At 35.9% G+C, this 23320-nt stretch overlaps 2 protein-coding genes across 4 annotated transcripts; both read left to right on the forward strand.

The window, feature by feature from the left end:
• Positions 1-80: 80 nt before the first annotated feature.
• Positions 81-9400, forward strand: LOC127950518 (transmembrane protein 71). Of its 3 annotated transcripts, XR_008152478.1 has the most exons (11): positions 81-185; positions 2405-2455; positions 2546-2594; positions 2755-2964; positions 3883-4073; positions 4169-4345; positions 4448-4514; positions 4874-4932; positions 5450-5499; positions 5594-5670; positions 9341-9400. XR_008152478.1 is itself a non-coding variant. In XM_052547641.1 (10 exons), the coding sequence occupies exons 2-10, from the start codon at positions 2425-2427 to the stop codon at positions 5615-5617; spliced, it is 858 nt and encodes a 285-aa protein (XP_052403601.1). In that variant the 5' UTR covers positions 81-185; positions 2405-2424; the 3' UTR covers positions 5618-7965. The 3 variants fall into 3 exon arrangements, 2 of the variants coding, with proteins under 2 accessions (XP_052403601.1, XP_052403602.1); XM_052547641.1 differs by lacking the exon at positions 9341-9400 and having other exon boundaries at positions 5594-7965; XM_052547642.1 differs by lacking the exons at positions 81-185; positions 9341-9400 and adding an exon at positions 1880-2289 and having other exon boundaries at positions 5594-7965.
• Positions 9401-12210: 2810 nt separating this feature from the next.
• On the forward strand, positions 12211-20301 carry LOC127950507 (tripartite motif-containing protein 16). Its single transcript, XM_052547623.1, has 6 exons — positions 12211-13050; positions 17826-17921; positions 18144-18374; positions 18524-18683; positions 18832-18891; positions 19596-20301. The coding sequence occupies exons 1-6, from the start codon at positions 12460-12462 to the stop codon at positions 20138-20140; spliced, it is 1683 nt and encodes a 560-aa protein (XP_052403583.1). The 5' UTR covers positions 12211-12459; the 3' UTR covers positions 20141-20301.
• Positions 20302-23320: the final 3019 nt, after the last annotated feature.

The following is a 23320-nucleotide window of genomic DNA, read 5'->3' on the forward strand; positions in this document are numbered from 1 at the left end:
ATGTAATAATCTGATCAAATATAATTGCATTACTGGTGCGCGACTGTGTTCTTCAGATAAGTTTTGTTTTGAACAGTGTTTTGAACCCCCATCATCAGAAGGCGTGGTTCTTCGTGACTGTCAGTTGTTTGTAGGGAAGCGGACAGACTTGATCCGCACCGCTATCCGCATTCTCCCCGGTCTAGGTAAGTTGTTTTTCTCGTGTTTCTTAATCTTTGTAGTTTCATATGTTTTGCACAGTAAATGGAGAGCACATACAGCCCTAAAAAACGTGGCGAGAGAAAACCGGATGTTAGTATCGCATTACGCTTCGGCATAATCATTTTATAGCCTATATTATCTACAATGTGGGATTTTACATTTTAGATTTTACAGTATAAAATCAAAACTGGATATGCAAGTGAATGTTTCTCGTGCATCTCGGTCAGGCCCCCCAGCAGGGAGCGTCGCGTCTGAACAGAATTAAACTAACTGACGTCAGAGCATGAAAACAACGAAAACGCCAGATTTCGTGTAAATATCACACAATTATTTATTCTGACTAGAGAATATCCCCTTCAAAATAATATATTATTATTGTTCTGAATTGAGAATATCCCCTTTAAAATAATCTATTATTATTACTACTACTGTTATTATTATTATAAATATTGTCAATTTATTTATGAAAGGTACCCCATGGCATAGACTGTAAGGTAGACTTAGAACCTTAGAAACTTAGAAACATACATTGCATCTTAAATCAGTAATAACAGAATTAACGTTAACACAGCTTTTGCATATTTGTACAATATGCTGTGAAATATGTATTGTTTTTCTATTCAGCCATACATTGGTTAAATCACAATTTATCATTGTTTAAGTGAGTACACAAGAACGAAAGTAATATAAATAGATAAATTATTAAATTATAATTGTCGATAGAAATACATTTTTATTTACATTTTGAGCTCTGTTTGTGTGTTGCTATGCATGTGTGTGGCTTTGTGGTTGGCACACATCTCTGTAATGAGCTGTGATATTGCAGCTACTCATTTCACTTATGCTCTACATATGCTAATTCTCTTATTTTATGTATTTGCAACTTTTAGTTATGCTAAAAATATTTTCTTAATGTTAAAGTCATTTTGTGTGTCTAGCTCACAGAGACTACAGGAAATGAGTGAGGGTTTGAGGGACTTTCTGTACAAACTCAAAAATAAGTTGCAGAAGTTAGTCATGTGATCACTCTGGGAACAGATTTATTTAGAAAAACAAATGAGCTGCTTTGTGTATGGGGGGGGGGGGGGGTTGCGAGAGCAAGCGAGCATCTGTTATTGTACTCCCTCATTTTTTGCCGTTAGTCTCCTCTGCTTCTCTGATAGCAGCTGCAACTCACATACATGCACAATACTCTGTTCATCCAATCAGTTTATTTCAAGCCAGGAAGTGGTTAACAGGAAGTACAATATATGGTCTCCTCCTACTTTAACCTTTCTTTTACTGTATATGACTTTGACAGCATCCTCCCCATTTGGATCATCATGGCTTCCTGATCCCCCTCCCCATCCTACTCTCTTTACATTCTGTCAGACACCTCTCCCCATTTTTCATTAAATGATTCATTTTATTTCATGAAATACATTTTATTGTGAACATTTGCTCTATTTTATATAAATATTAACTGGAAAAAGAAAAAAAAACTTTTTCTTTCCTTTCATTTAACCTAATTTTTTTTTTTTGAAGTCCATTGCACAAAATAAAAGTGTAGCATAATTAAAAATTTTTCTTTATTTTTCATTTATATTGCATATTTAATTCTTAACCATTTTTATATCATCAGGATTTAAAAATATATATATATATTTAGAAAAATGTACAAATGCACATCTGTTTAAGACTTCAACAGAAGTTTAAGTATTTAAAGTACAATTATGTAGTTCTGTCTTTTGCATTGTTTTTCATTAATGGTTCTTTAGCTCTACAGCAGAAAAGTCATGGATCTGTGAATATTGTTCATTTGGCCTTGCTTCCAGAATGCAAATGATCGTATGTTACTGACCTGTGTCATTGCCAGTCTTTTTCATGCTTCTCAATCTCCATTTATTACTGATTTATACATATATCAATATATGTTTATTTTTGCTTTAATGTTATCATAGATTAATTTATGTTTTTGTTGTTGCATGACCTTAATGTGAAGCAAGGAATAATATTATTTTGCTTTTATTTGATCTTTGATTTAGTATGTTTTTCATGTTGCATGACCTTAATATGGTGCAAGGAATTATTCAAGAAAATCAACGTGAAGTAAGAAACTAATAGAAATAGTTCAAAAATTGTTTCCCGTAAGCTGTACATACATGCTAAATTATGTACAACCAATTTTTTTAAGCATAATGTTATTTTGTGTTTATTATTACAGGTTTAACAGCAACGTGAGCCATGTCTTTCTTCTTTAAAGGAGCGGTTACAAGTATGTATGCCTTCATATCATGTCACTTCCATTCTTCCTCTCGTGCACACATTCTTTGATAAGATTGACCTGACCCTATGTTTGTTATAGGTTCTCCAGTTAAGACCAGAAGGCAGGAGGCTGAATATATTTGTCAAAGGTACAGGAATGTAGACAAACAGCAGAAACATATATTTAAAATCTTTTCTTGTAATTTTCTTTAATTATATATGTAGTGCTAGTTTGTGCATTCGTAAAAAATAAATAATAATAATAATCATTGTGTGTGTGTGTACATTAATGCTGTTTCTCTCTTTCAGTCTTGATGTTTCCCACATCTGTGACTCCCCCTTCGAGTGTTTCTCCACCAATCCGCTGACAGGCTCTGTGTGCGTGTGCCGTCGAAGTCCCCGGCTACTAGCCAATGGTTATTATGTTCTGACAGAGGACAGTTTTACAACAGATGACGAGGGTAACGTCACTCTGACTCCCTCACACACCAGCGTCTCGTACAAAGAGAATCTTGTCCGGTGAGATTTATTACAGTGTTTATTTTTGTTGTTGTGTGTGTGCACAATTATTTCATTCCAGCTGTGCTATACACTATACACTATACATTATACACTATACTCTTGCACCTGTAGCCACATTCTATGTTGTGACTGTACTATATTCACACTACATTGTAGGCATATTAACTGCCTTAGCTTGCTAAAGAATGTTTACATTTTTTTTAATAAAATGCATTTTCAGAACTTTTAAAACAAATGAATCTATTTTAAGTTTAAGTATCCAAGTATTTTACACTCTCTCTCTCTCTCTCTCTCTCTCTCTATATATATATATATATATATATATATGTATGTATTGTGATAAAAAACTTACATGATCTGAATTTTGAATGTAAATACATTTAAAAACATTTTCTGAGCCTAGCGAAACTTTATTCTGTTGTGGAGTCTTTTCAGTGATTGGTACAAAAATGAAAAGTTTTTTTTTTTCAGGTGTTTTCTGAGCTGTATTGTCATTGTGATACAACAACATATATTATTAAAAAATTAAGTGGTATTACAATTACTATGATATATTAAAAGTAGGCTTCGATATGAATATTTCTTATAGTATTTAAATGGTTTAAACTTTCCAGGACTTTATTTTTACTGGTTGAAATATATTATTTTTCAAATACAGATGTGTTGTGAATTCAACTTTCACATACTGTATCAAAAAATAGTTGTAAGATTTTGCAACCCCTAAATGCCCAGAGTTTTGCCACGTTTTTCCAAATTATTGAAAATTTTGCCTATATAATATGGTTGTTGTAACTAATTCCTTCGATAAGAGATATATAATGGTACAAGAAAGAATATATCATGAATATCAATGCCTGTGTCTCTCAGAGTTAAAAAGCTACTTCAAATCTGACATACCTTGTTTATGTTTATTAGCATATTCAGACGAAAGCATGGGGCAAGAAAGTCACTGGCAAGTCTTCTTAGTGATGTTAACCAGTCATGCCAATCCTGGCAGGAAGGAAGTGTATTTAGAAGACCTGACCCCATTACTCCCCTCCTGTCATCATCATGGGATGAGCTGGATAACAGCTATGAGACAAACACACCCCTCAGCTTCACATATGGTTAGAAGGCTTCTAGTTTTGGACTTCAACATCTTTGAAAATATTTGCCTGTTCATTTCTCTATGAATGTTTTTGTTTCTTTATATCTCCCACAGACCCTGTTTCCTCCCCTTATAAAATGCCTCCTCAGACTCAGCTAGAAGAGGAGGAGCCTCCACGTGAGCCATGCTCCGCCCATGAACAATCCAGCCAATCAGTAAGCGGCCTCCTGGATGTTCCTCCCCCATCCATGTGTCACCTCAATAGTTATAGCTCATCCAGCAAGACATCAGGTGAGAAAGGGCGAATGAAAGAGCTCCTTGCCTACTATGAGTTTTTGATGAATATGGAAAAATAGAAACAGCTGGAAACTATTTAAATTATTTTTGTTTCAGAAACTGTGCTCTTGAAAGTCCTTCTCCTCATCCTAACTTTGTGCCTCTGCATTGCCATCTCCTCCGGGTAATGAAAAGTGTGTGTGTGTGTGTGTGTGTGTGTGTGTGTGTGTGTGTGTGTGTGTGTGTGTGAGAGAGAGAAAAGCTGTAAATACAGTACATACTTCCCTACAATATAGTACCGTAGTCAAAAAACTACAAAAGCCAGTTTCTGCTTTTTATTATTAATTTTAAAATTAATATTAAATTAACTTTTTATCTCACAGTTATGACTTTTTCTAATAAAGTAATTACTTAAGAAGTACATACTAAAAGAGTATGTGATTTCAGACACAGCCAGTGAGATTTCTGTCTGTTTGGCTCATTTTTTGTGAAAATGGGCGGAGCTTTACTTCTAATAGATTAATGACATAATAATCCTCACAGATGGCTGCTGGGAGGTGTTTCTGCAGCAGTGGTGTTCATGGTTCTGCTTTCATCTATATGTGAGTAAACAAATTAAGTAAAATAGCAAGCTTAGTCACTATTATACTTACATAATATGACATTTTCTTGAATAAAAAAAAAAAACATGCAGCATGGGCCTTGTACTTTAAATTCTGTTCATCCAGATTTGATTAATAAAAGTGAATTACACACCAGAATGAACCAGGTGTTAAGGGAAACAGACTGAAAAGTTATTATATTTTAAAAGTTACAAAGATTTTATTTATTGTCTTAAACAAATTGCTCCAATGAATTTTTGCGCAATAAAAAATAAAACATATATTAATATATTGGACACAAACACACACACACACACACACACACATATATACAGTATATATATTCATGTTGGTTTCTGGAGCAATATCCTTGTTAAACACTATTTTAGGAAAACGCTTCCATAAACCTATTAGATTTAAGATGGGCAGTCAAAAGTTATTTTATGAACCTAACTTCTCTACCATTTATGAGTCAAATAATGTAAAATCATTCTCTCTGTCTCTCTCTTTCTCTCAGGTATGTTGAAACCTGGAACTGCAGTGCGCTGGAGAAGAGCAAAGACTGAGGTGAGAATCTGAGTACAGATTAATAATAGACTCCTGACTTTATGAAATGGGACTCGAAGTAAAGAATTTAACATCCGGATTGTGTCTTCATCAGGACATCACCTCCAGAAACGAGTGAGGAGGAAGCACACACACAGAAACAAATCTGTGTGAAGTCTGTCCTGAGGAGAAGTGAGTGTGTGGACACGCATCCTGCATCAACGATAAAAATAAGTTATAGATGAGTTTTTGTAGTGGTGTTTGCACTGATCAGCTAAAAGTTCTGAATATAATAATTACTGAAGAGTGAAAGAACCAGTGATGGCAGATGACTGTCACAGGAAATGTTACATGCTAAGATTAGCATGCATTTTTAAATAGATGGACATATCAAGGAAAAATGATAATTCTGTAAATTTTTAAGAATTTGATCAGTTTTCCTAAATGAAAGACTGGATTGCATTATGAGGGAGTCTTTGAGTCAGTGGAGATGCCCTGCGTGACAAAGCATAGAAGTGTAATGTGTCAGTTGGGTTTATAAATGCATCGGCTTGGCTTGGCATTATGTGTTATTGCCCAGCTTGTCTTTCAGATTATCAGATTCTAAAAAATATTTACTGCAAAACTAGTTTAATATAATATTATAATGACTTTGCAAGAAATTGTAGCAAAAGAAGTGCCAATTTATCTTTGCACAGATGCCTCATATTTGTCAAGTGCCTTTGATATACAAAATGGGAGAAGTGTTATTACCATTTTCCAGGGTTAGTTATTTAAAAATTATTTGAAATTCTAAGCACAAAGTGCTGCTATCTGGAGCGCAATAATTAGATTTTTTATAAAAGCATTGCACTTAAAATAGGATTTAAAGCTCTGATTTCACATGGACTTAAGAAAATTAAACTCTGTTTGCAGGGAATTAGTGCTGCCAAAGGAGAACATGTTCTCGATTTACTTTGTCACGTTCACATAAGGCAACTTCTCTCACAGAAAGTTAAAATTAGTCATTTGTGAGTAGGAAGCAATGTCTGTAACAACATGACCAAAATGCATTAAGTGCAACTGAACTTGTATCCTTTGAAGGGAATGGCTAATTTCTGATATTTTTATTAGGATGATGAATTTTTTTTTTTTTTATTACAAAGAGTCACATGTTTTAGGACATGGTGGAGTTTTTAAAAGGCAGCTCGGTTTTGAAGAGTGTAGACATTCATGTGGAAACAAAAGCAAAGCAAGGATCAAATGAAGTTTTTCTAAAGCATTACAATTTTAGAGGTTTAAGCCTAAAAATCTGAAATCAAAGATGTCTGAGACCAACCCAAGGTGAATAAGTGAATTAATCAAATGCATTTATCTTAGCCAATAGATATCGAATGTGTTAATATGAATTGTATTGTCTTTGGTGTTTATCATAGATTTTTTGTAGTGTCCATGAGCAATGAAACAAGAATGAATATTGCTCTATAAAAAGTCCATTATTATTGTAAAGTGTTCTGTAGAAAATGTGTCATCGTGGGGCCAATCACAGAAAGTTTAAAGGTAAGGATGCTGAAAGGATGTAAGCCCTTTCTCAGCAAAGCCGTACATTATATTATACAATATCATATTAAAGGGCTGACGATGCCACCTATGGGGCAAAAGTTAAAAGTAATTCTATTTACCGACATTAAAGTGCTTGTGCTTGTCCATAAATCCTTATCAGGAATGCTATGTCCAGATGTTGAATGCTGTATCAGATATACAAAACATTTGCATTCTATATATATATATATATATATATATATATATATATATATATATATATATATATATATATATATATATATATATATATATATATATATATATATACACAATTAGAAATGGGATCAAAAATGTTGAAAAAATACAGAAAATAAAAAATGTGGTTTTATTTATTAATGTTTTTCAAATTATATAATTAATAAGTTACTAGGTACAGAGTTGAAACACAAGATGATTCCAATATGATTGTTTTAAACCATTGACATATTGATTGGGTGTAATTTAAATGCAAAAGCATGTTGAAAAATTAAGATGGAACTGCAAAAAGCACATCTCCAGTTTGTACTAAACAGGACTCATAATGTGTTCACTGATCAGTAATGTGTTGAAGAATACAGCGCAGCAAATTATTATAGAAAACATGACATTATTTCTCTAGGGAGAGATGCCTTTAAGCTTTGATGACTGCAGTGAACCTGTTACTGCATTTAACAATCGGTGTCACAAAAGAGCTAAAGATTTACTGTAAATAGTAAAAACGTTAGTTATGTATTATTCCACTGCTTGTGAAAGAAAAATGTGAAATTTACGTGTCTCATGTATACACTGAAAACTATAATCTTTAAAGTAAATTGATTTATGTAATTTGCACAAACATAAATTGCCATGTTAGAAAGTATTAAAGGAGTGAAAAAAACCCTGTATTGTTAATTTTCAATAATAAAGTTTTATATATAAATATAATAGTTTTTGTTTATTGCTTTAATCAAACACCTTGTCTTTTAGCCAGATGTTCTTTAATATTGTTGTTTTAAAAAATCATACTGGATCATAATCACTGCAATTGACTGTTGTTGCTCTTGCTAATGCAATTAACGTAATGCAATAGAGTCTGCATTGACTTGAACTTACACATTCTGACAAATATGCTCCAGGTATTATTAAAATTGGTTAATTTGGAGAAACACAATTCATTTTAAAATAATGTCATGTAATGGAAGCAGGACGAGAAATTAGGCCTTCAGGTTATTTTTTAATCTGTTCAAACATTTAATATATTTCATAATTCACTTCTGGGCTTTGTGTGTTAAATATGGATGTTGTGCCTCTGGGTTTTGTTAGTCACAAATTCATAAAACAGGCTGTTATATTTAAGTATTTATCTTATTTAATCATTCAGTGGCTAAACCAAGAACAGTGAATCGTAATTTCCATCAGTTCAGTAATTTATTGTAGATCTGCAGCGTGAAGATCTCTGCATCTGCTCGTGACCTTTAGGACTGAGAAATTATGTCAAGAATTTAAAAATGTCATTTTCACTATAAACAGTTTAGAAACATAGTGTTTGCACTTACCACCTGTGTTTTAAGCAGCCTCATCAAGTTTACAATAACCTAAAATATATGATATGATGAATAAGTTTTATATAAACTATGGGATTGTATTGACATCATATTTGCCTGTCTTTGTTTTACTTGTTACATAATCAAGAATCAAATGCGTCAGACACAAACCATGTTTTAGAGGAACCTTTAAGAAGTCTTCCATATAAACACACTCCATTTTTGACTTAAATTCCTGAATCACTTCATCTGGTGTGTTTTCATTACGAGCTGCAATGGAAGACAGACATGCATTCATTATGAATTATGATTCAGTGAAACTGAATGACTTTGCAATGGTGACTTTACATCCAGCACACATACAGTATTAGATGATCCTTTAAGGTTTCAGGGGAGGGTTCACACTGAATTGCATTCAGTTTTCATTGCTGTCAAGTTTAACATGTTGCACTGATCATGTAGGTGAAAGAATACAATGATTAAACATGATACTGACCAAACAGCAAAGCACTGGCTTCCTCGCCTTCATCCATAAACAGTATTATGATGCATGAAGGGCAGTTTATGAGCTTGCCATCCCAGATCATTGCTAAAGTTTTGTAATCTGTTCCCACATTGATACATTTAAAAAAAGAAATGAGGTCATAATAAATAATTTATCTTTTGAAATAATAACAATTAAATTAATAATGATTATGATTATAATGGGTCTCATGGATTCATATTATTAACCCATTATATAGTATAAAACACAGTGTTGAATTACTGTGTTTCAGACTGTACATCAGTTCCTACCGGTTCTGAACAGAAGCGGATCCATCATAGACGAAGGAAAGTAGATCCCAGTATTTTTGTGACACTGATCTCCACTGTGATAAACAAAAAGATTTGATATGGTTGAAAAACCTCACATATTAGAACAATCATTTCAGTGTCTGTGAATGACTAAATTATCTATATCTATCCATATTTACAGTATATTTCGTTGTTATTTCTTTTTTACTGCCATAAGAACCCCACAAAGTAGTATAAAAAAGGGTGTGTGTGTGTGTGTGTGCGCGCGCATTTTTTCACTCACATGCGAGTGATTTCAGTCACTGTCAGGGTGTTGTTCGCACCTTTCTGAATGTAAAGAACAGAGCTGTCGGTGGTCTTGAAGGACTTAAGACCTCCTTCCCATGCAGCTGCTGCCACAAAATACCAAGAGCCCATATACTGCACAAGACAAATATACATAACATAACAACTGATGAAAATATTTCTTATAAGTTACTAATTAGCCACTTAACTAATATGAGTTATTGAGGGAAATTCAGCACAAAGACATACAGTATATTTTAACAACTCTGGACTCTTCCACAAAAAAAAAATAAATAAAATGGCACACATAAAAAATAAGGTCTTTTCAAGCCTCTTACCTCATCAGTATTAATAACAGCGGTGGAGAGAGGAGCTGGAGGAAGACATGGCACCATGACTTGTATCCCAGCGTAAAACAGGCTGGTTAGTGAACTCACAACACCCCATAATGTGCTCATGAGCATGGCTGCATCAGTGAGATCACCTGGGATATACAACGAATGCTGATATCTTCTAAGTGATAGATGTTTTGATAGAGATGTTTTAATAACGGTGCACAGGGGACTTTCACCCTGATTTGTTGGCTTTTTTTTTTTTTTTTTTTGCTAGATAATCTGATAATGTTTAATTTTATGTTTGTCAGGGTAATGTGCAAATACACCCCAATACGCCTGACCTTGTCCTGGACCACTCTCTCTACCCACGCAGAAAAATATGCAATGCAATTCAAATGGAAGACAATGTGACAATATGGTTTAGTCTGTCTCATAAATAATTAATGATGGTACCAAAAAAAAAAAATCAGAACTCAACAGTAAAGAAATATCACATAAGAGATAATTTACTTTTTCTCATAGACAGTGACAAGTTTAAAGGAAAGGACATGGCGACTTCTGCTTAAGTCCTGCTATATTTTTCCATTCAATATGTTGATTGTGACATTTGGATCAAAGTTGACTTGCTCTTCAGTGGAAAATGCAGTCTTGCTTTGATTTGACCAATTACATAATTATTTTTATCTGTGTCTTTTATGCACAAAGTATGCTTTTTAAAAAACTAATTTTTTAATTTCTCTTGCTAAAAAAATCTGTTATTTTTTCACCAATCAAAGCAATGGGATAGTTGAAAAACGAAATATCTTTGAGTAGAAAAAATAAAAAACTAAGAAACTAAGACCCTTGAGCATACACAGTTGTAGAAAAAAAATAAGAGACCACTGCAAAATAATCAATTTCTCTGAATTTATTAGACTATTTGTAGGTAGGCTATGAGTTTGAGTAAAATGAACATTTTTGTTTTAGTCTATAAACAAAACACTGACAACATTTCTCGCAATTTCAAAATACACAAATTGATATTTATAGAGCATTTATTTGCAGAAAATGACAACTGGTCAAAATAACAAAAAAGATGCCATGTTTTTATACTTCAAATAATGCAAAGAAAGCATGTTCATATTAATTTTTAAACAACACAATACTAATGTTTTAAGTATGGAAGAGTTTAGAAATCAATATTTGGTGGAATAACCTTGATTTTCAAGCACAGCCTTCATGTGTCTTGGCATGCTCTCCACCATTCTCTCCTAGATCTCTGTCTAACCATTAGATGTCCAAGTGTTGGGCAAAGCTGAAAATTGGACTCATCAGAGAAGATAAATGTACTCCAGTCCTCAACAGTCCAAAGGTTTGTCTTTTGCAAACCTCAGCCTGGCACTTCTTTGCTTCTCGTTGATGAAGGGCTTTTTTTCTAGCTTTGCACAACTCCAGCCCTGCCTCTAGGAGCCTGTTTCGAACCACCCTCTCCATGCACTTCACCCCTGCCATTTACCATTCTATTTGTAGGCCTATTGATGTCATCCTACTGTTGTTGACATTCAAATGAGTTGGCGTTCATCCCAGTCAGTGAAGCTGACCCCAATGTCTGCAGCTTGACCTCATTCTTATCAACTGCTGGCTTTTACATTTTAAGAATAGAAGCAAGCTGACTCTTACCACCCTGGCAGTAAAACCAAAAATTTAACCCTTCTTTTACTCTCTCAAAAATGTTCTTTTCAACTCAATTTGCATGGTCAATAATTAGATTCTTATTACTTTTGAGATACTTACCACTGTTTTTGCCATCTGACTGGTCCTATTGCACCTGGCCATCCAGGTGATCACCTAATCAGTACTTCATTAGGCAGAATTCCACCATGTAATAGTGGTCACAGATTCTTTGATTCCATCCAGTTGATCGGAAGATATCAAACATGTTTTTGATGAGCTGATCTTAGAACACATATTGTTTTCAGTAGTCTTGTCTTCTAGCAATAAGTTTCTGCATGAGTTTGCTGTGATCAGAACAATTTTAAAGTCTGGTAGTGTTTGATCATCAGTCATTTAGTGTATGATGAACAGTTTTTCCTCTGTGACTGTTACAAAGTCAGTAAATTGCCTAGAATTTTAAGATCTGTTCAGTTTTTTTAAGTCACGTATTGCCAGCCTTAAATAACGTGATTTAGCAAGATCCTAAACAAAAGTTTCAAACATATCAAAGCATCATAAAGTGGCATTTCGAAAGCTATTATAAATGTTTTTTTAATAGTAGGCTGCCAGATGATTTCAAAGTATGCTGTAGACTGTGTACTCAGAAATGTAGGCGTATATGCAGCTTGCAGACACGCCTGTTTTGCGCATGTCTCTTTCACAGAACCAGTAAAACTTGTACTCTCAAGTTCAGGAAAACGAAACTTATTGTCCTTTCGAGATTGTACCTTGAGGGATTTTGGTTGTATGCTTACTTTTGACTGTATGTGCAATGCGCATGCAATAAAATGGCAGAATCCAGTATTCCAGTTGCTAAAGGCCAGTTCAACTGTTCAATCTGTCTGGATCTACTGAAGAATCCAGTGACCATTCCCTGTGGACACAGTTACTGTACGAGCTGTATTACAGGTTACTGGGATCAGGATGATCAGAAGGGAGTTTACAGCTGTCCTCAGTGCAGACAGACCTTCACTCCAAGACCTGTTTTAGGTAAAAACACCATGCTGGCTGAAGTGGTGGAGAATCTAAGGAAGAGAAAACAAGAAGCTGCTCAACTTGATCACGGTTATGCTGAACCTGGAAATGTGGAGTGTGATGTCTGTACTGGGGAGAAAAACAAAGCCATCAAGTCCTGTCTGGTGTGTCTGGAGTCTTACTGTCAGGATCATTTTGAGCATCATGAAGAATTTCACTCGAAAAAGAGACACAAAATGACTGATGCCACTGGACAACTGAGGGAGATGATCTGCACTCTACATGATAGGCTGTTAGAAATGTACTGCCGCACTGATCAGTGCTGTGTATGCACACAATGTATGCTGGATGAACACAAAGAGCATGAAACTGTATCACCTGCTGACGAGAGGACTGAGAAACAGGTATGAAGTAAGAGCAGACAACGTTTGGCTAATTCCTGCAATCTGCAGTAATTATATTATAATTATATAATTGTTCACATTTCGCCATTGCAATGTTTATTTTTTTCCTGTTAACATTAAGCCTACATGATGACACTTCAGTGTTGCTTTTAGAATAAGATTTCAAAATTTGAGTTAAGACATCCCATGTTTACAAGACTAAACGTCATAATATCAGAATCAGAATCAGAATCAGAAAGAGCTTTATTGCCAAGTATGCTTACGCATACAAGGAATTTGTTTTAGTGACATAAGCTTCCAGTACACAGAGACAACAACACACACACACACACACAAAGGAGAGATTTAAGAGATTTACAAATTGACAAATAAATAAGTGTATAAACAATTGTGCTATAAATGATAATGGAATAGGATTGAGTGAGATGCGGGAATGTTCTAGGATGGAGGGTTAACATATAAATATCATAACTTATAATGTCATAACGTTTGTTTTAACAGTTACAAATGTGTTTGGTATTGGAAAGAAGAATGTTTTCACACCAGGGTATGGGTATTATTATAAATAAATAAACAAATGAACAAATAAATAAATAATTATATTGTTTTGAAGAAAACCATGTTACAGGAACTACTCTTACCCACTAATACAGCAATAATTATTAAAAACCCAGAAGCCATATGAATATAAATGGATTTAAAAATGGGATGCAACTTTGAAATAGATTTCAAAATCAGAATTGAGACATTCCAAATATATAAAAGCATTCCTCATATAATGCTTTTTTAAAATATCATTATATTGTGAAATTGGTGTAACAGAATATCTTGACATGCTTTAAAGAGATAGTTCACCCAAAAAATCTAAATTATGTAGTTAATAACTCACCCTCATGTCGTTCCAAACCAGTAAGATCTTCGGAACACAGTTTAAGATATTTTAGATTTAGTCCGAGAGCTGTCAGTCCCTCCATTGAAGCTGTGTGTACGGTATACTGTCCATGTCCAGAAAGGTAAGAAATATCGATCAAAGTAGTCCATGTGACATCAGAAGGTCGGATAGAATATTTTGAAGCACTGAAAATACATTTTGGTCCAAAAATAGCAAAAACTACGACTTTATTCATCATTGTCTTCTCTTCCGTGTCTGTTGTGAGAGAGTTAAAAACAAAGCAGTTTATCATATCGGTTCACGAACGAATCATTCAATGTAACCGGATCTTTTTGAACCAGTTCACCAAATCGAACTGAATCGTTTTAAACGGTTCGCGTCTCCAAAGCCCCTTTCACACTGCCATTCTGGCAAATATAGGGGTAAATGGTTCCTGCAATTGTTCCTGGGTCTCTAGATTTTGCACTTTCACACTGCCAGTGATGACCCAGTATATGTGCGTGCTTTCACACACAACCCTTGAAGATGCCGTAACGACACGTGACATCAGGGCGTGACGTGTAATGTATGAGTCGAAAACGTAGGCAGGTTATACTTTCACTGAAGCAAGCAAACGATCTCTGCGTCAGCGCGGAAAGTGAGGAACTAACTGATCTCTGCTTCATTACAGTTTGCACATATGTTTTCGTCGCGAACGTTGATCTTCCTTCAAAACAGCCGGTAAAAGAGTCATCACTTCGACACGGAATTAGATCTGGCTTTTGTTCACACAGCGCTCGTCCCGGGTCGAACCCCGCAATGTTACTAGGTCCCCGACCCGGGTTCAATTCGGTAATCAATCCCGGGACGTGGTCGCTTTCACACAGAAGGCGACCCGGCAATGTTCCGGAAATGTTGCGGGTCCGACGTGCAGTGTGAAAGGGGCTCAATAGGCATTAATCCACAAATGACTTAAGCTGTTAACTTTTTTTATGTGGCTGACACTCCCCCTGAGTTCAAACAAACCAATATTAATTAATATTCATAATTAATTTACTCAAACAGTACACTGACTGAACTGCTGTGAAGAAAGAACTGAAGAACACTGAGCCGAGCCAGATAATGACTCGTTCACTAGTCAAGAACTGTTTCTGTCAGACGTGTCTGAATCGAGAACTGAGGAGCTGATGAAACTGCGCATGTGTGATTCAGCGTTAAGCAGACCGACACCAGAGCCTGTCTACGGAGAGCCTTCCCACTCCCTATTAAGTCCTATTGTACCAAACTTTGGATGCAGTACCACCAGAGTTCCACTGGGGGTGATCAACATGAGTGTAAAATGAACGGGAGTCTATGGGGCTAGACGGCTAAATTTGTCCCTTTCACCCAATTGCCGTTGAGAAATCTCAGATCTGATTGTAGGTTTTGCAAATTCAACATGTGTTATAGGTCGAAAATTGAATGAACGAGTTGTTGTTGCCCATAACACGCTAGCATTCTGCTAATGAATGTGAATGTGTATGATGTCATTGACATTTTAAAAGACTTTTTAAAGCAATTAAGTGACTATAAAAAAATCTAACACCATGCAATGTGTAATTGCTTTGGATCTCATTTCGAATACAACATTCAAATAACTAGACAAAAAATTATATCTTGAGAAAAGTGGATTTTAAGGGGTATACCACCGTTGACCTTCATTTATTCTGCACTCCTGTTCTGTTAGGAATCAGAGTGGAACTGCAACCAGTTAAGAAGCCGGAAGTTTAGTGAGAGTGAAACTTCTCGCCACATTAGACATTCTCTGCCGGCAAACAGAGCACCTAAACCGAACTGATTCTTTTGGTGATTGATTCTGAACTGATTCTGTACTAATGTTATGAGCCCAGGTAAACCGAAGGCTTGAATCAAGGGCAATCATCGCTAATGACGCCATGACGTCGAGCGCAAAAGAACCGGTGAACTGTTTTCTTCAACCGGTTTATTGAATCGAACTGTCCGCAAGAACTACTGGTGATCCGAAAACCGATGCAACCGATTCTTGACTCGTGAACGGATTCACTAAAATCTTCTTAAGAAATAAATTAAGAAATTTCTTACGATAAATTCCACGATGTTCGTAAGAATGTTCTTAAGTGCAATTCTTGAAAAATTCTTAATAAGTTCTCAAATATATTCTTAAGAACATATTCATTTTTTTCTTAAGAAGAAAATAACAGGCAAAATAATGAATACATGACGCGCTGCTAAACTCGCTGCCATGTTGATGGCCTCCTTTACTGTTTCTCGGACTGCTGTGCAGTGTTTAGACATACTCCATCTCATCAGTGTGTCTTAATTTGATTAATTAAAAATATATTTCAACCATTGTAAACCGTTGCTGTATTGTGTGGTGTAATAGCGCAACACATAATCGCCATGAGGAAAATAAAATGAGAATGGATTAACTTTCCACCGCTTTCCTGCTTGGAGGCACGACCACGGAGACCATAACATCTGAATATGAACTTATATAGCTTAAGTCAACATTGAAAATAAGGCAAATTTCTCGGGTTACTCATCCATACGGGAAATTTCAACATTCATCTTTTTTTTTTTTTTGCTATCCCTCTGCTGACAGCAACAATTTGTACTACAAAACTGCTGCATTAACTAACGTTAAGCGATTTGTGAAGCTAGGTCTAACATGACTTTAGTTACAGATTGGCATGAAATCGTGCTCTCACAACAACAGCACTATCTTAAAAAGCCCAACATCACGCTAAGGTTGCTTTCAAGTAAGCAAAACGATGCTTTGAAAACATCTGTTTCGCTGGAAGGGCAAGGAGTAGCAACAGGACAACAGTACAGAGACTTGACAGGTCCGATTGAAAGTTTAACCTGATATTTATCTCACAAAACAAACAAGGTACCCGTTAATAGTGCCGATTTTGTCCACATACCGGTCCCTGCATAAATCCCACAACCTTTTCTCAAAGGTTCAAGCTCTTCTCGTTCAACTTGCTGTTTTACATTCGCTAGGCCAGCAACATGGCCGCCACGTCCCAGAATGCAACTCGCCGCCCAAGTCCTGTGGATTACCCTAATAATCATAATATGCACGCACAATAGACTGTGGAGCTCAGCTTAACGTTTTTGATGTGGCCTGTTTTTGAACAAATACTTTTAAAATAGTCTAAAATAGCCTGTTTTAAGCTGGAGCGATATGTTTCATTCATTTTTGTGCAGTGTTTGTGCGCTCTCATCTGAGTGAAAGCTTCCAGTATTTAAGTCAGTGCTTCTACAGCAAATGCTTCGTGAGCATTCATATGTGCTGAATACTGCCAAAGATTATGTATTTATAAACTCAAATTAACGTGTTCAATTAAAGATAATGAGTTTTGAAGTCAGCAAAAAGCAGCGTCACACACAGGTCAAACATGAGCGATCATGTTTACATTAACAGTCATCACTGTCCCTTCAGAAAACTCGTGCACATCCCTAGTCCTCCTGTGTATTATATGTAGATGTTGTTGTAATCCCTAAATATAATAATTAATTTGAAATAACCAAATAAATTCATTAAATAATTATTATTGTTTGGGATTTAAGAAAAGTCTGGGTCTGTCCTAAATTTAAGAAGTTATTTAAGATGATTTTTAAGAAGATTCTTTTCAAGAATTTGTATTGTTTTGTCTTAAGAACTATCTTAAGAAAAAATATAAGAACATTCTTAAGAAGATTATTTGGGGAATACGAAATATTCTTATCTTTTTTTCTTAAGTAAGAAAATAAGAATAAATTGGCAGTTTAAGAAGAATTTTATTCTTAAGAATGCTTTGTGAATCCAGCCCCAGATCTGTATTCTTACCATCTTGTCTGTAATAATTTTGTGAATTTCAGTTTCATATATTACTTCTTACAGAAACTCTTGGAAGAGACCCAGAAAACATTCAAGCAGAAAATCCAGGAGAAAGAGACAGAGCTTGAGGAGCTGAGAGAGTCTGTAGAGTCTCACAAGGTGAGTTTTGAGCAGAAGAACATCTGCTGTCTGCTGAAGAAGATCTGTTTGAGACTCAGTTAGGACTCTTCTCCAGTCAGTCAGTGAAGATCCAGTGCTGGAGCTCCTTCAGTCCCACTGAACCCACTGAAGCCCACTGTGGGGAACAGACTGTGTGAGGCAGCAGTAAGAGCTGAGTGAATGGACTGATTCTGATGCTTCTCTCTCTGTGTGTCTTAACAGCGCTCTGCACAGACAGCAGTGGAGGACACTGAGAGGATCTTTACTGAGCTGATCCGCTCCATTGAGAGAAGCCGCTCTGAGGTGACACAGCTGATCAGAGATCAGGAAAAGGTTCTTGTAAATCAAGCTGAAGGACTCTTTGAGCGACTGAGGCAGGAGATCGATGATCTGAAGAGGAGAGATACTGAGCTGGAGAAGTTTTCACACACTGGTCACATCCACTTCCTCAAGGTAACAGATCTGAAAAATGGAGCATTAGTGTTAGTAAGTATTTACTAACACTGCAATAAGTATTTATTCCATTTTCAGGAATCTCATTAAATATTTTCTGGTATCTGATTTTCTGTTTTCCCCATTATTTGTTTTTTTTGTCTGTGTAGAGTTTCCAGTCTTACAATGTCCCTCCTGCACCTGAGAAATCATCTAGCATCGCTGTCAGTTCTTGTCTCTCTTTTGACAATTTGACCGTTTTTTTAAATCAATTGGAAGAGAAAAGTCAGCATGTTTTTAAAGAAGAGGAAGAAAAAATACTTAGGAGAGGTAAAGTACTGAGACATTAATTTAATCTTCAAAACAAGTCAATGTAATTATAATATAATATAAACCATAATCCTTCAAAACATTGCATTAAATAGGTCGATGAAACTTAAATATGTTTGGATTGAATTTGTCTGTTGATTTTTCATAGTGCGATATATAGAGATGATTCCCACTCCTGAATATGAAAGCAGGAACGAGTTTCTACAATGTAAGTTATTTTGAAAGAGTTCATAGAGAAAATCATAGTGTTAATTCAGTTCGCTTGATTGAATTCACAATAGGGAAACATGACTGTCTTATTAATTCATTTACAGTGTTAATAACAGGCCCAATCAATAGAATGAATAACTGTGAAACGTTTGAAAATCACCTTTACTTCCTACTACATAGCAGTTTATTCCTCAAACAAAACTGTCTTAGTCCAAAGCTAATATAGTCCACCAGCACTGTGTCACTCTGCTTCCTTGTTTATGTACTCCAGAGAGACTGTCAGTTGGTGGGGATATTACAACATTATATTCTGTTGCTGTGTTTAGAACTAATGCATTTTAATGTAATTCTCTGTTCATAGTTACTGTGTTTATTTATGGAGCACAAATATACAAAGCAACTTGCAATATTTAGGAAACAAATTATACATAGTAAACTTGTTAAGAATTAAGCATTTAAACAGAATAGCCAAAACTTTACAGACAACACAGTCTATGAAAAGTATTCAAGAGAAATAAGAAAAATAAAATGTAATACACATTCAGACTAATCCAGTAACAGGCATGAAGTTATAACAAATATAAAAAAAAGTACATTATTTTTTTAGTTTTTATTTATTATTTTCACATTTCAATCACAAAAAAAATGAAAAACAGCAAGCCAATTTGCAGATCTACTGATTCAAATATGTTTTGTTTTTAGATTACCAGCAGATCACTTTGGATCGGGAAACAGCTCATAATTACCTCAAACTGTCTGAGCGGGACAGAGTGGTTACTAACATGAGGGAAGACCAGTCACATCGTGATCGTTCAGACAGATTTGATCATTTTTATCAGGTGTTGAGTTTTAACAGTTTGAATGGACGTTGTTATTGGGAGGTTGAGAGGAAAGGTTCTGTCTATATATCAATGTCATATAAGAGCATCAGCAGGAAGGGACGGGGTCGAAAATGTGACTTTGGATCTTATTATTGGTCCTGGAGTTTGTCCTGCTCTAACTACAGTTGTTCATTCTTGCACAGGGGTGGTAGTATTACACTCCCTGTAGTCTCCAGATCTTCTAGAATAGGAGTGTATGTGGATCACAGTGCGGGAACTCTGTCCTTCTACAGCGTCTCTGACACAATGACCCTCATTCACAGAGTCCACACCACATTCACTGAGCCTCTCTATGCTGGGTTTTGGGTTTACTATGGTGCACAAGTAGAGTTGTGTGATCCAGTATCCTCACTAGATTCTGACTAAATATATCATGGGTGAGCAAGCTTTTTTTTCTTTTTATTTCTCTCCTCATAAACAGATGTAAGTGTACATATATTTTTTATGGGTATGCATATTTCATACTTTTCTCAATGAAGGTTTTTTTTAGTATAAATGCTTGTAGAGACTGCAGATATTTTCTAATCCTCCTGGGTGGTGGGGGGGGGGGGGGTTGGGTGTTGTGGTTACTCTGTTGTTGCTGTGGTCCTTTATTCTTTCCTTATTTATTTATTTGTTGGAAATTAATGTGTATAAAGATAAAAGTGCAAACAATGTTTTCTCTTTTAGCTTGTCTCTTTAATTAATGTAAACTTTTTTGTCTGTATAATAAAAATTGTTATAAAAAAATGAAAGATTTGTGTGATCCAGCAACATAATAGATTACAGAATTTACACATTCCCTTTTCATCTGTCAGGTTAAATGGTTTTGAAAAGAACAGACTAATAATGAGTGTGGTCTAAGCTGCATGAGGCTTTTCCTTTGTGTGACACATTTGATGAAAGTGAACTAAACTAATGAATCTATTTTTTCTTATTTGTTCATATACAATGTTTATATCCAATAAAATAGTAATTTAACAGTCTGTTAATTAGTGAAGCTGAATCATCATCTTTTCCAACAAATCATCAGTTACTCTAATTTATAGTTTCAAATATAAGACACTGAGACACAAAATTAGTCACTGTGTAAAGTATTAGTAATTTGTTTTAATAATTTAGTTTTTGCTCAGTTGTTTTTCCCTGTAATTGTACAATGTACTCACTTATTTTGTAGATAACACCCCCAAATCTTGCTATTTGTGCTAATAATTATAATAATAAAAAACACTGGTTTATCCTGGTTTACGCCTATGCCTTCCTATCACCTCCCTTGGCCCTAGCGGCTAGACTATGACAAGAATCTATGGGGTATTGTCAAGATGAAAATGAGAAACAAGAGACCAAAAAATGCAGATGAGCTGAAGGCCACTGTCAAAAAAACCTGGGCTTCCATACCACCACAGCAGTGCCACAAACTGATCACCTCCATGCCACGCTGAATTGAGCCAGTAATAATAGCAAAAGGAGCTTCTACCAAGTATTGAGTACATGTATAGTAAATAAACATACTTTCCATAAGGCCAACAATTCACTAAAAATGCAAGGTCTTCCCTGAAAGAGATGACGTCTGAATGGGAGCACATGTTGTTCTAGAACTTGGATATACCTTTCACTATTGATGGTGCCTTTCCAGATGTGTAAGCTGCCCATGACACATGCACTCATGCAACCCCACACCATCAGAGATGCAGGCTTCTGAACTGAGCGCTGATAACAACTTGGGTTGTTCTTGTCCTCTTTAGTCCGGATGACATGGCATCCCAGTTTTCCAAAAATAACTTCAAATTTGGTCTGACCACAGAAAAGTTTTCCACTTTGCCACAGTCCATTTTAAATGAGCCTTGGCCCAGAGAAAATGGCTGCACTTCTGAATCATGTTTAGATATGACTTCTTCTTTGACCTATAGAGTATTAGCCGGCAACGGAGAATGGCAAGGTGGATTGTGTTGATGATATTATGCACTGCAGATGATAATAACTTCAAACTCTTTGCAATTTTTCTCTGAGAAACTCCTTTCTGATATTGGTCCACAATTTTTCGCTGCAGCATTGGGGGAATTGGTGATCCTCTGCCTATCTTGACTTCTGAGAGACACTGCCACTCTGAGAGGCTCTTTTTATACCCAATCATGTTGCCAATTGACCTAATAAGTTGCAAATTGGTCCAGCAGCTGTTCCTTACATGTACATTTAACTTTTCTGGCCTCTTATTGTTACCTGTCCCCCTTTTTTGGAATGTAGCAGCCATATCACCCTGGAGCCCAAGACCGGTTGCCCATTGAAGTTAAAGGTGGTGGGGGGGGGGTGAAATGCTCGTTTTCACTCAATATCCTGTTAATCTTGAGTACCTATAGAGTAGTACTGCATCCTTCATAACTCCAAAAAGTCTTTAGTTTTATTATATTCATAAGAGAAAGCTAGTCTGTGTACCGATTTTTCCCGGAAAAACACGACCGGCTGGAGGCGTGACGTGTGGGCGGAGCTAAAGAATCACGAGCACCAGTAGGCTTTTGTGTTGAGAGCGTTTGGAAGCTGTGACATTACCGTGAAGAAAAAAACATCCGAAACAAACCATGGCTAACAGTCAGATTCAGCGTATATTTATGATCCAGAATCAGATCCAGAGGCTGAAATTTAACAAGAACAGCATCAGCAACGACCTCTCTATGTGGTATGTACTGAAACTGTATATATTTGCTTAGCGGTTTTGGAAAATGACTAAGTTCCACTTTGTCATATTTTTTTTTTTTTTTTTTCTTAAGCTGTACATGTGGAAAGTGCAGTTTGATGACAACATCACATGTTGTTTACTTGATGTGCTTACGTGCCGATAGCTAAGTTAACAACACAGAGATATTTGAAGCAGTTTTACTCACCGCCTGCGGTTCCAACACACGAACGTGACCCTTTTTCGTTGGGACTGCATTATGCTTAAGAAATAAACGATGTGCAAATCCGGCGTCAAACTGGGCCTTGTTTGTAAAACAAGCATCTTCGAAATGCAGGGAACAAACACAAACACTTGCACAACTCCATTGATGCTCTGTAAAAATAAACTCCATCCACTGGTCCCTTAATGCTGTTTTTTTTTTTTTTTTTGGTAATCTGTGCAGGGTTGTCTTGCCCTGGCAACCAAAAACACACTTCTTTTGTGACATTTCGCGACGCTCTCGCTCTGATCAGTGAATCGCTCTGATCAGTGAATGTCTGTGCTCTCAGTGCTCTGCTGTACGGGAGCGCGCTCTTCCGGCAGACGTGCCCTTAGGACCCCTTATAAGGAAATTCCGCTCCATCTAACGTCACACAGAGCCATACTCGAAAAAAACTTTCCGAAACTTGTGACAAACCGGAAGGAGTATTTTTGGAACAGAAATACTCCTTCAAACATACAACTTAATTTTTTAAACTTTGTCCATGTTTAGCATGGCAATCCAACTCTTTAACAGTGTAAAAAAAACTCAGTATGCATGAAATAGCATTTCACCCCCCCTTTAAGCAGGGCTGAGCCTGGTCAGTACCTGGATAGGAGATCTCCTGGGAAAACAAGGTTGCTGCTGGAAGAGG

This window comes from Carassius gibelio, chromosome B2, assembly GCF_023724105.1.
Source record: "Carassius gibelio isolate Cgi1373 ecotype wild population from Czech Republic chromosome B2, carGib1.2-hapl.c, whole genome shotgun sequence".
NCBI lineage: Eukaryota > Metazoa > Chordata > Actinopteri > Cypriniformes > Cyprinidae > Carassius > Carassius gibelio.

Coding starts and splice junctions, on each gene's coding strand:
- LOC127950518 (XM_052547641.1), top strand. CDS start 2,425: ATGTCTTTCTTCTTTAAAGGAGCGGTTACAA. Junction 2,965..3,882: donor TACAAAGAGAATCTTGTCCG/GTGAGATTTATT, acceptor TATGTTTATTAG/CATATTCAGACGAAAGCATG. Junction 4,074..4,168: donor ACCCCTCAGCTTCACATATG/GTTAGAAGGCTT, acceptor TATCTCCCACAG/ACCCTGTTTCCTCCCCTTAT.
- LOC127950507 (XM_052547623.1), top strand. CDS start 12,460: ATGGCAGAATCCAGTATTCCAGTTGCTAAAGGCCAGTTCAACTGTTCA. Junction 17,922..18,143: donor AGTCTGTAGAGTCTCACAAG/GTGAGTTTTGAG, acceptor GTGTCTTAACAG/CGCTCTGCACAGACAGCAGT. Junction 18,684..18,831: donor AGAAAAAATACTTAGGAGAG/GTAAAGTACTGA, acceptor GATTTTTCATAG/TGCGATATATAGAGATGATT.